This window comes from Malaclemys terrapin, chromosome 9, assembly GCF_027887155.1.
Source record: "Malaclemys terrapin pileata isolate rMalTer1 chromosome 9, rMalTer1.hap1, whole genome shotgun sequence".
Classification (NCBI taxonomy): domain Eukaryota; kingdom Metazoa; phylum Chordata; order Testudines; family Emydidae; genus Malaclemys; species Malaclemys terrapin.
The window spans coordinates 47,124,214-47,137,077 of record NC_071513.1 but is presented as its reverse complement, the minus strand read 5'-3'; the positions used below and the strand labels follow the sequence as shown (position 1 = coordinate 47,137,077).

General features: G+C 44.4%; 1 protein-coding gene across 4 annotated transcripts in view; it reads right to left on the bottom strand.

Annotated features, from left to right (window-relative positions):
* The window catches only part of F8 (coagulation factor VIII), a 92,475-nt gene extending 80,139 nt beyond the window's left edge, over window positions 1-12,336 (bottom strand). For 2 of the 4 annotated variants that reach the window (XM_054040169.1, XM_054040168.1), the window contains exons 1-3: window positions 11,768-12,335; window positions 3,222-3,346; window positions 684-806 (exon numbers count right to left, since the gene is read on the bottom strand). In XM_054040169.1, coding sequence (XP_053896144.1) covers window positions 684-806; window positions 3,222-3,346; window positions 11,768-11,928 — 409 coding nt within the window. In that variant the 5' untranslated portion in view covers window positions 11,929-12,335. Of the gene's footprint in view, window positions 1-683; window positions 807-3,221; window positions 3,347-11,767 lie in introns of all 4 variants that reach the window. The other 2 variants (XM_054040166.1, XM_054040167.1) reach the window with 2 other exon arrangements.
* Between the last annotated feature and the right edge of the window lie 528 nt (window positions 12,337-12,864).

Sequence of the window (12,864 nt, the reverse complement as noted above, 5' to 3'; positions counted from 1 at the left end):
TGATGACCTCGTATCCACTGCACCAATGACCTGTCACCACACAACTGCCCTTTGTTTTATTATTATCATTCTTAAAAACAGTCTGGGCAGCCCCTACCTCATCTCATTCTCTGTGCCTCTCTCCAGATTCAGCTGGTTACCATCTGATACCTCTGTCTGACAGCTAGTTTTAGTGCAAACAGAAGATCAATGTTAAATAGCTAAGTAATGGGTTAGTTCATTATCTGAATACTTATTTAGTTTAAACCAGATTATTACTGGATGGACAGTTTCTGTTTGACTTTTGCTGATTTCAAACTGGTGCATTAGAAATCCTGTGATAATTTCCCTTAACCATCCAATCACCTATTCATCTATCTACCCAACCCACTTGTCTATGGCCCTAATCAGTGGTCTCTGAACACCCACCAGGAGTTAAAAATATGACAATACTCTCTCTCTTTCCCTCTTCCCTGCCCCAGGAATCTCACTGGGTGGTAAGGTGGAGTTTTGTTGTTGTTTGTTTTTAATGCATCCATGAGAATGAGGTTTCTGATGAGAAAACCTGGGCAAAAAGGTTGCTTTTCCATTTAGCGCTGAATGCAGCACAATATTCTTCAGCTCCCTGCTCCCATATCTCTGCCCTCCTGCAAACAAGCACTGTGTAAGCTTTTGCAGAGCCAGAGATAAGAGGCCAGACTTACCCTCTGATGCTTTCCAGTATGTCACACCCACAGCATGGAGGCTGAAAGGGTGGGAAGCCAGATTCTTAAAGGTAACAACCACCGTGTCATAGACTTCGGCTCGGATGGTGGGGCCCAGGAGACCTGAAAGAGCGAGAACACTGCAGGGCAACTGTTGTACATACAACCGCTGAGCTAAAAACAGAGACACAAGGGGTGTAAATCATATCCTGGAGAGGGACAATAGAAGCCCAGGAGTGTGTGGTGCTTGATAACTGGAGAAATAGCCAGAGGTATGGGGGTGGGGGACATCACACTGGGAGGCCTAGGAACATAGGACTGGAGAAGAGACCGCTTGAATCATCGAGTCCAGTCCCTACTATCCCAGGCGATCAGTCATAATCTTATCATGGAGGCATCATGGAGGCATCGGAGCTTTCCAGGCAGAATTGAACAGGATACCCTGGGGGGGGGGGCATAGAGAGAGAGACCCCCTCCTGCAGCCTCCAGTTCTGTACAGTGTTCGGATGGACATTCTGCGTAGTGTGTGGGTGCTGGGTGGGATGGTGGCCTGCACTATCAAGGAGGTCAGATTAAATGATCTGGTGGTCCCTTTTGGCCTCGGACTCTATGATGCTACTACAGTGGCGTAACGTGCTGTTGAAGCAAAGCCAGGCGATCCCGGCTAGTACTCGTGAGTCTATGAGTGAACATGTCATGAGCAGAATGTGAGTTACTCTGCAGGTCCCAGGCCAAACTGTCCCAAAAGGCAGGGGTCAGTTAGGATGATGTGGTATAAATCTTCCTTAGTTACTAAGGCAGTGTGAGGGGGAGGACACTGGCAGGAAGCCATGTGCAGCCTTCCAGAGCCAGAGCACGTGTCACAGCAACCATTAGGGGGGAGGGATAGCTCAGTGGTTTGAGCATTGGCCTGCTAAACCCAGGGTTGTGAGTTCAATCCTTGAAGGGGCCACTTAGGGATCTGGGGCAAAATCAGTACTTGGTCCTGCTAGTGAAGGCAGGGGGCTGGACTTGATGACCTTTCAAGGTCCCTTCCAGTTCTAGGAGATGGGATATCTCCATTACTTTAATTTAATCCTGAGGTGTTTATGAAGACTGGAGAAATAAAAAGCAAATTGAGGGTGATCCTTGTGGCTTTGAGAGGGTACTGAAGGGGTTGTGCTCTTAAAAAGCATATAAAGCTCAGACGCAGGGTAAAATTTTCAAAAGCACCTGATTTAGGAGCCTAAGTCCCATAGACTTTCAATCAGACTTAGGGTCTGTCTCCACTGCAATTGGATGTGTGATTGCAGCATGTGTAGATATACCCGAGCTAGCTGTAATCTAGCCAGCGTGGCTGCCAATGATGCTGTAGCAGTACCGGCTAGTTGCCGGATACATATCCAGGGTTGCAGGATGGCTTTTATAGCTCACACAGCTGTGGCTTCACTGCTATTGGTGTTCGAGCTAGCTAGACCAAATCTAGCTTGGCTATGCCTACCCATGCTGCAGTCGCACCCCCTAAGTGCTTAACTCAGTTCTGAAAATGGGACTGGAGCTTTTTGAAGAGTTTACTGGATAGTGACCCCCAAGTCCAAAGGAAACAAGATCCCACTTGTCCTCTGGAGCTAGAAAAATATTATCTGAAAATAAACATTGCTGGGTTTTCCTTAAAGAAAAAACACTCTTTAAAATAACAGCAATATCAGCAAAGCTGTAAAGGGAATATAATTTAGCAATGTGCTTGAAGAGGCTTCAATTTATTGAGCACTTTTAATAACCTTAGAGGTTACATGTCACTGACTTCAACCTATATTGTATCCAAAAAGACCCCAAAAAACTCCAGAAAGATATGAGGAAGACAAGTTGGGTGACCATCACAGTTACAGTAACACTGCACCCAACAAGACATGGCATGTGAATAGATTTATTGCCAAGCTTGTCCATCATGCTAAGGATGAGCAAAAAACAGATCAGTTGGAGAGGAAGAAATGTATTTTTTCACTAAGAAATAAACATCTTAAGGTTTAAAAGAATTGTTTCTTTTTAAGCAACTGAAAGTTGTGAAAGCTCAGAAATGTTACTATGCAGGGGGGAAAAAAGTGGAAATGTTGACTTGGACCAAGGAAAATTGAGTTGAGAATATACTGCATCTCCTTCTTGTACCAGGTTTGTGTTGTTCAGAGGGTAGCTTGGTTGCCTGGGTAATTTCTTCCCCATTGCCTCATCATGCTAAACTTGCTGGTATGCTGCACAACTAATGCTGCAGTGCATTGCAAGTCATTACTAGTATTTTGCAATAGATGGCTGCATTTTGATGGTGGGTGAAGTGATCGCTATGTATAATTTGTAAGGGGTTTGGGGATTCTTTGGGATGAAAGGTGATCTATCTATCTATCTTCATCATTGTAGTATATGATATAGTATATCCCCAATTAAAACTATATCTGTCTAGGTTCCTGTACCACACTCCTCACCATACTATCTAGTATAAATAAAGACCATTAGATGTATATAAAGCTATAGATCATTAGACTATTTAACACTCATTCTCTTTACCCATCCAGGCTGGTTTCGGCTTAGTTTGTGTGAACGAGGAATCAGTATATTCCACAAACACCGCCTTCTTGTACCGAGTGGAAATGCCAGACATAGGTAACTTTTGGCCTTGGACCCCTGAAGCTCTGCATTAAAGAAGGAAAAAATTAGCACTGTTTGTACAGATCCATCTATAAGGTGTTTACAAATGCCCCTTTCCTCCCTCATCCCCAAAATATCATACCCTTGTGTCAGTTCTAGTCAATACTTGCCCTAATACACCCTGTAAATTTCCTAATACTTGCTGCATGAGTTTTTAAAATGTTATTACTAAGTTATCCGTAATAACATAACACGATGAGTCATTCTGGTTTAAGATGCATCATAATGAGACTTCTTACCACTTTATACAATACACACATGCTGACAAGATCCACTGATGAGTATGATTGATCGATTGATTGTGAACATGTGACTCTATCTATCTGAGGTGGTAAGAGCTTGCTAAGAAACATAAGCTCTATGTGATCCTTTATCCTGCATAATACAAGGGCCCATGGTTGCCAGATTTCCTCAAACATTTATGTTTACCTCTTTTCAACTGCAGGCACATCAGATATACTGTACCAGCTCAGAGCACCTAGCCCATCTAATCTAGCACCCTTCTTTCTGTAGGAGCTAGTCTCCCATGCTTTAAAGAAAAGTAAAGCTCATAATGCACCTGCTCAGCTGTGGAATGCTTTTCATAAGGACCCTCTTCATCCAAAGAGAAAGACCCTCATAATGACTGACATGTGGATTAAAATCATGGATTTCCTTCATGCATTAGACTATAGGGTTGTGGGGACAGAGCCCTTGTCTTCCTATGTTTTTACAGTGCCTTGCACAATGGGGCCCTGACTTTGACTGGGAATTTACCACTGGGTTATAATTAGGGTTGGAAGGATTAGATTTTTATCGGTAAATGTCAGTAAATGTCAATTTCAACGTACTCACACAAACCGATGCCAAAATATTTCCATTGATAATAATCAAAATGTACAGATAAGCAAAGTAAGAAAAATGCTGCTTGAGAACTTATTAGAATTTCATTTAAGGATATTTACTTTGTATATTTTGACATGTGATGTTGACAATTTGTGTTCTAACATTTATAGAGCTTTAACATTTTTTATTCTCAACATCTACCATCATTAAATAATTATTGCCAGACTCTCACCCCATAATTTCCTGTGAAAATTTAAATAGATAAAAATAGAAAAAATAAAAATAAACATTGATATTATCTGTAGAAATTATTTTTGGAAAGATCAACTTCTTTCAAGTTAGTTATAATGCAGCCCTTGCAATCCCCACATGCTAAGCCAAGGAGCTACAGCTTAATGGGGCCAGTATATGCAGAGAAACAAGCTGATTTGCCATCAGGGGCTGTCAGGTACAGAATTTTTCATTGCCAGTTCCACAGACGTGTATGTGGTTGTCTGCCCTCTACTGGTTGCAAAGTGTCAGACCTTCTCATGGGGCGGTGAGCTTTGGTGAGCTTCCCAATAAGCTTGCTCAAGAGAGGGAGGTTAGATGCTGAGTATTCAGATACTGAAGTCTGTTAATTATGCATGTCATTTCTGACCTGCATATACAGTCTTTGGCACCCCAGATAGCCCTGCCCTGTGTCCAATGCCTTGGCAGTACCATATTCCAGCTCTCATCCTCTGTGGCAGGGGCCAGGATAGTTTTGAATTCTGCTTAGAGATTAGAGTGAGGTCCTGAAATTCATTTAATTTATACCCTAACTAGGATTTGCACCCTGGTCACTTAGCAATCAGATGCTATCTCATTGTGAGACGGAAGGCAGTTTTAATGATTTAGCACACTGACTGCACCACCTAGACCTACTATTGATTTTTTTTTTAAGCTGCTTAACAAACTCATTATCCAGAAGAAATCCAGTAAGTTTCTCAGGATAACAAAGCTTTGAATTTCTCCAGGGATTGTACAGGCTGCATTATCAGTCTCAGCCCACAGACCATTTCCAGTAATGAATGCTCTCACTGTTTGTTGCAGCATGTTTTCTTTGGAACACAAACCAGTTGCTATTTTTCCCCTTGAAGAAATGGAAGAGATTTCTCTCCCCTTATGACTAATCCTTCATTTGTAATAACATTAGCTGGCTTAATTTTTCCTAAAGGGGAAATGGAGAGGGACTGAGTGACAAAGAAAACTGGGAAGGGCTGGGGTTATAGACACATTCAATGAACTATATGTCTGAAAAATTTCCCCAAGCTCTACTGGTGAGTGACTGTCTCCTGAATCCACAGAACAAGATAGCAGCAGTGCAAGCATCTCCATGCCACCCACCCAATATGCCTGTAACCTGGTCTGGATGGATTGGAGAAAATGAGATGAATTTAGTCTCCACGGTTTATTCAGTCAATGGCCTCTTTACTGAGCTGGCCAGTTAGTTCCAGTTATAGCTCTGATTTCTGTTGCTCCTTGCCCACTGGCAATTGAGATCACCAAACTCATTTCACATTAGCCACAGTACTGTCATTAGATTGTACCATTTTGTACTCACTGGGTGATGTGTCCCAGATTTGAGCTGGCACCCTGGAGATGAAAAGCTTTGGTCTTTCCACTGAAATGAGTCAGACTATTTGAATCTTTATGCCAGGAAAGTCTGGTTTTGGTGGCAATTGAAAAAAGCATTCAGAGCTGTAGGGCCTGATTCTGATCTCAGGTATACTACTGTAAGACAGAAGCCACTCCACTAGGCCACAGGAATGGCACCAGCAGGAAACTAGCATAGATTCTGGTCCTTAAATACTATGCCCAAGAGGAGTCAGTTATGTACGGTGATGCTGCTGCCGCACAAATGCTCCTTTTGCATTCCCTGCAATCATCATTAACAGGGCAGAATCCAGAAATTCAAAGGAGAGTCCAGTTTGTTCTGGATCAGAGGGGAAGTAAGAGTTTGGATGTCCAAGCATTTTTGGCAGGACTTCTTATCAGATCAGATCACAGTAGAATTCTTACCCTAAGAGCAGACTAAGTGAAGGCAGATAGCGCCTGGAACATTTCATCAGCATTGTTAGGCTTCCTTATCTAATAATTTCTTCAGAACTCTGAGGCAGCCAAGGTAAACACTCTGCACTGTTGTCATGCTAAAGACCTAAATTACCATCCAGTCCTCCTTTGCCAAAAGGCTTGGAGGCTGAGAAGAGATTCTCAAGACTTTGATAGGATACACAGAGACCCCATTCCCCACTCCATTCACCCCCAGGAAAGGGGATGCCTGTCACTCATCAGGAGTCACCAAATAGATTTAGTCTCTTGGAACGCAGGGAAGGAATTAGAAACAAGGGGGAAAAGTAACAGATAAGTTCTGAGTGTCTCCATTAGATGAAGTTAGTTTAGATAGCAGCAGGCTAGTGTATCTTAGCTGTTTCAGCCATCAAAGTCCTTCAGACACATAGCCAGGAGAAGACAGAGCATAGACATCTTCAGGCACCCACTCAAACCCCCAAATGGGCCATGGAAGCCACCAGTGTAATTGGTGAACACTTCCAGTCATCCTGCCTCCAGAAGGCGTAACTTCATCGGTCATCAATCAGCACTCTCAGAAGCATAAAAGAACTAGGAAAATACAATCTAGATGGAGCTACTATAAGGTGGGTGCATAACTGATTGGAAAACTGTTCCCAGAGAGTAGTTATCAGTGGTTCACATTCATGCTGGAAGGGCATAACGAATGGGGTCCCACAGGGATTGGTTCTGGGTCTGGTTCTGTTCAATATCTTCATCAATCATTTTGATAATAGCATAGAGAGTACACTTAGAAAGTTGTGGACGATACCAAGCTGGGAGGGGTTGCAAGTGCTTTGGAGGACAGGATTAAAATTAAAAATGATCTGGACAAACTGGAAAATGAGCTGACGTAAATAGGATGAAATTTAATAAGGACAAATGCAAAGTACTCCACTTAGGAAGGAACAATCAGTTGCACACCTACAAAATGGGAAATGACTACCTACGAAGGAGTACTGCGGAAAGGGATCTGGGGGTCATAGTGGATCACAAGCTAAATATGAGTCAACAGTGTAATGCTGTTGCAAAAAAAGCAAACATCATTCTGGGATGTATTAGCAATATTGTAAGCAAGACGAGAAGTAATTCTTCCGTGCTACTCCACACTGATTAGGCCTCAACTGGAGTATTGTGTCCAGTTCTGGGTGCCACATTTCAGGAAAGATGTGGACAAATTGGAGAAAGTCCAGAGAAGAGCAACAAAAATGATTAAAGGTCTAGAAAACATGACCTATGAGGGAAGATTGAAAAAATTGGGTTTGTTTAGTCTGAAGAAGAGAAGATTGAGAGGGGACATGATAACAGTTTTCAAGTACATAAAAGGTTGTTACAAGGAGGAGAAGGAGGAGGGAGAAAAATTGTTGTTCTTAACCTCTGAGGATAGGACAAGAAGCAATGGGCTTAAATTGCAGCGGTTTAGGTTTAGGGCGGTTTAGGTTGGACATTAGGAAAAACTTCCTAACTGTCAGAGTGGTTAAGCACTGGAATAAATTGCCTAGGGAGGTTGTGGAATCTCCATCATTGGGGATTTTTAAGAGCAGGTTGGACAAACACCTGTCAGGGATGGTCTAGATAATACTTAGTCCTGCCTTGAGTGCAGGGGACTGGACTAGATGACCTCTCGAGGTCCCTTCCAGTTCTATGATTCTATGATAAGCTGTGACGTCATTCCCAGAAGGGCCTCTGCCATTTGCCTGAATAACCTTATAAAATGTCAGTGCCCCCTGGGGACAGAGGCAAAGCATATGATACCCACACCTAGGACTAATCAAGAGCCTATGCACACATGGCATCTTTGCTTCTACCAGGCTTATTTGACTCACTTCTAACACCACCCATATTCTGAGCCTCAGTATTTTGCTGCATCGCTTCCAAGAGACAGGGAACCAAGGGGGCATGAAAGGAGGGTGGGTCATGGTGGAGCAGTCAGAGGGGAAAATGATTTTAGCAGTGGTTTTTTGGACATGCTGGAAGAGGAGTGCAGAGAACAAAGAGGGGAAGTGACTGTAGTCCAGGAAAATGAGAAGCTAGGGTTTGGGCAGTGGGGAAAGAGAGGTATGGACAGACTATAGAGATGCTGTAGAGGGAGAGGGAACAGGCTATGGTTAAAGGATAGAAAACATTCTCAAGCGACATTCAAGTTGAGACAGTGGGAGAATAGGGAAGGGAGGCTATAAAACATTTCAGGAGGCTGAACCCTCTTTTCCAAATACACAGTGATTCCAAAAACCTTCCTTGATTTTGCAGTCGCTATGGCAGACAGGATGGGTTTCCCCTTGTAATGTGGGGAATGAATTCCCATATCATCATTGGAGCATCACTGAATAAACGTGATAAGAGTTAGAAGACCATATACTGTTCTCTTGCTCCAGCAAAACCCCAGAGGAATACAATGGAAGTCTGTGGTGTTATTCTGGATTTAACTGAGAACAGAATCTGGCCCATAGATTTAAAATCCCAGCAATGTGGCCTAGCTGCACTGAAGTCAATATATACTACATCCAACAAACTATGCTGAAAGACCATTAAGTTGCAATGTCAAGCCCTCAAAAGTGAGGAAAGGCCAGACTTGAGATTTCCTGTGCAACCTTAATTTGGCTCCCTTGCACCACCATACAATCTAAGTTCATAATCATGTCCCATTTTCACAAAGCCTATGCCTCATTCAGTGAATGGGTAGATATTCAATATTTCTTTTTATTCTCCTCATTCAGTGTATGGCCCCAGGCCTTATTATTAATTTCCTCCTAGGAGTTTCCAAGGTGGTCTCACCAGAGTATCAAATTGCTCCAAAAACACTAATGAATTTATCTTCCCAATATCCCTGTGAGATTTGGGGGTATCATTCCCATTTTACGGAAGGGGAGCTGAGACACAGAGAAATTAAGGCCAATATTGTCAGAAGTGTCCACTAATTTTGAGTCTCTAACTTGAGACACCCAGACAGAACAAGGAGTAATGGTCTCAAGTTGCAGTGGGGGAGGTTTAGGTTGGATATTAGGAAAAGCTTTTTCACAAGGAGGGTGGTGAAGCACTGGAATGGGTTACCTAGGGAGGTGGTGGAATCTCCTTCCTTAGAGGTTTTTAAGGTCAGGCTTGACAAAGCCCTGGCTGGGATAATTTAGTTGGGAATTGGTCCTGCTATGAGCAGGGGGTTGGACTAGATGACCTCCTGAGGTCCCTTCCAATCCTGATATTATATGATTCTATGACCTTTAGCTCCTTGGTACAGACCTCTGCTACTTGAGCTAGTAGAGTAACTGACAGTAATAGCAGGCTGAGTATGTGGACCAGGCATCAGAGAGGGACGAGACACACTCTGCTGGTGGGTTTTACAGACATCTGCTGACAGCGGAGGACTGGAGAGATTCAGGTCTCCTGGGTTCAATTCCAGGTTCTGGAGGGAGTGTGCTCTACTGATGGGAGACACTTCGGCCCCCTATCCTCCACACCCCCATCTGCTCCTATCTTCCTTCCTCCCATATACCCCAGCCTCCACCCCTCCCTCTGCTCCTATCCAATCCCCCTCCCCTACTGCCATTCCCTACCCTTCCCTGTTCCTGTCTCCCACTACTTCTCCCCACTTTCTGGCTCCTGTAATCCCCCCTTCCTGTGTTCCCCCATTCTCCACCCTAATTCCTCAGCACTCTGCATTCAGGCCACTCCCTCCTCCATGCTGCCTGGGCACCAGCAGTGGGAACACTGAGCGCACAGGAGGCACAGCCTCCCTGCTCACAGCTGTGGTGCCTGGTGCCAGGGCAGCCTGGCATAGCCAGGGGCAGCTCCAGGCAGCAGCGCAGCAAGCGCGTGCCTGGGGCAGCAAGCCGCAGGCAGCGGCGTGCCAGTCGCCGTGAGGGCAGCTGTCAGGCAGCCTTTGGCAGCATGCCTGCGGGAGGTCTGCCGGTCCTGCGGCTTCGGCGGCCATTCGGCGGCAGGTACGCCGAAGGCGCGGGACTGGCAGATCACCCGCCGAAACCCCGCCGAATCCGCGTGACCAGCAGACCACCCACAGGCGTGCCGCTGAAGGCCGCCTGACTGTCATGCTTGGGGCAGCAAAAAACAGAGCCGCCCCTGGGCATAGCAATTGCAGGGAGAGTCCTGCAGCCCCTGGATGGAGCATGCTCAGTCACTTCGAGGAGGATGGTGCATATGCAGATGGCATCTTTGGAGAATTTAGCTGTCAAAGTCTAACAAATCTCTACAGAACATGTGAAAACTGCAATTTTTCAAAGACTCGGACTTGGCCAAATTTGGACAGATTTTCCCAGGAAAAGCAAAAGGCACATCCAGTCTAGGGCAACTCCCCCATCAAATTTCCTGTCCCTGATCCAAAGTACCCAGGTGCTAGAACTTCTCAAAAAAATTCTTACAATTCATTCACATGGGCAAAACCACATATTTCCCCCTAATCTCATTCTTGGAAATGGCCAAACCACGTCTGATGAAATGTTCAAAAATATTCCCCTTGAGGCAGACACCAAGCATGGAAAATTTCAGCCGAAAACAGTTACAGTTTGGCAAAATTATAAGCAACTGAAAACAGTTCTAAGGGGAAGTGATGGCCAACCTTAACTAAAGGTGTCACTACGATATCATTTATAACCTGTGGGACAGGGAAAGCACAGTCCACAGCTATTAACTCATCAAAAAGCAAATCAGAACCCTACTTAGCTAGCAGGGTGAGGGAAGGGGATACTCAGCTGGTACCAGCTGGAGAAGCAATTCTTATCATACAAGGTCTCAGTCACAAATAAATGAACTAGATTTGGGATGGAAAAATGCATAGGACAAGTAATAGTTAATAATAATTACCCTACATGACACAACCTAAAACTCCATCATCAAAGCTGTTCTCGCTGGCTACACGAGCAAATACAGAATTAATCCATGTGTCTAATTACACTGTGTTGTGTGTGTGCCTGGTTGAATGTATATGTATGTCTGAGTGTGCGCGAGAGTGAGTTTGTGGGCCTGATTCTCTCTGCCGTGAACCACGTGCAGTGATTTACACCTGTGCAAATGGAGTGCAAAGCAGGTGTGAGGATTCTAGTAAATCAAAATTCTCGAGTCACCTGCACTGCTGGGAGCATTCTACATCCACTTTGCATAGACACCAGTGAAGACGTAATGTGCAAGACATTGGGAGAATCAGATTGTGTGTTTCTGCATGTATACACACACACACACACACACACAATATGATATGCACACAGAAAAATGCCCTCACACACATGCACACACTCAGATTAAATCACACATGCACAGATGCACTCATGCACATTCAAACAGATATACCCCCACAAACAGATGCACACACACTCATGTACATACAGCTGCATTTACACACATATTTTATAGTTGCCTTATTTCCCTTGCGGGCACCATAACCACCATGATGCAGGGTGCCACCTTCCTCAAAGCCACGATGAGAGCTGTCTATGGACATCACATCACAGTCAGAACATTTACAGTACAAATGGCCTTACCCAGCTGGTGCCTGCAGCACAGAGAGCAAGCTGCTGTGCACATAGTCCCAATCCGTCTCCATGGCACCAATGTAGTATTTTCTGGTGATTCCAAAGCTCTCCTGAAAGAGACAACCCAGCAGAAAGCAGCACAGGACTCCTCCCGGCATAGTGCTCCTCATGCTGGGGAGGCAGAAGAGTTCCTGATTAAAAAAAGAAATTTCCGACAAGAAAAAGATTTATCTTCCATCCAGCAGCTTTAATCCACAGGAAAAAATGAGGGGAAGCTGGCACCCACAGGCTCAGTCAAACCTCTGGAAAGTTTTCCGAGGACATCAGGACAGGGAGTCGTTGTGACTGGAGCAGTGCAGAGGGGAACATGCGTAAGCGACGGGATCTCTCTTCTGGGTATTAGCAACAGGATGAGCGGAAAAAACAAAGGGAAAAGGGAGGCCAAGCAAAGCTTTAACTTTTCCTGATCTGCAGCACTCCAGGTGCAGGTTGTTTATTTGTATTCTGAGGCAACCACTGAGTCAAAATCTTGGAGTGAGTTGTGGAAGGGAGGGGTTGATAGCCAGGGGAATTTAGGTGTGGTCTCTGCCTACTCCCACCTTCTCTCTCAGCTGCAAAGGGAAAAAAGCAAGGCTTGGGTCAAGTTCAGCCTCCCACAGTCCATGGAGAGCAAGGTCAAAAACAACAAGGAGTCTGGTGGCACCTTAAAGACTAACAGATTTATTTGGGCATAAGCTTTCGTGAGTAAAAACCTCACTTCTTCGGATGCATAGAGTGAAAGTTACAGATGCAGGCATTATATACTGACACATGGAGAGCAGGGAGTTACTTTGCAAGTGGAGAACCAGTGTTGACAGGGCCAATTCAATCAGGGTGGATGTAGTCCACTCCCAATAATAGATGAGGAGGTGTCAATTCCAGGAGAGGAAAAGCTGCTTCTGTAATGAGCCAGCCACTCCCAGTCCCTATTCAAGCCCAGATTAATGGTGTTGAATTTGCAAATGAATTTTAGTTCTGCTGTTTCTCTTTGAAGTCTGTTTCTGAAGTTTTTTTGTTCAATGATAGTGACTTTTAAATCTGTAATAGAATGACCAGGGAGATTGAAG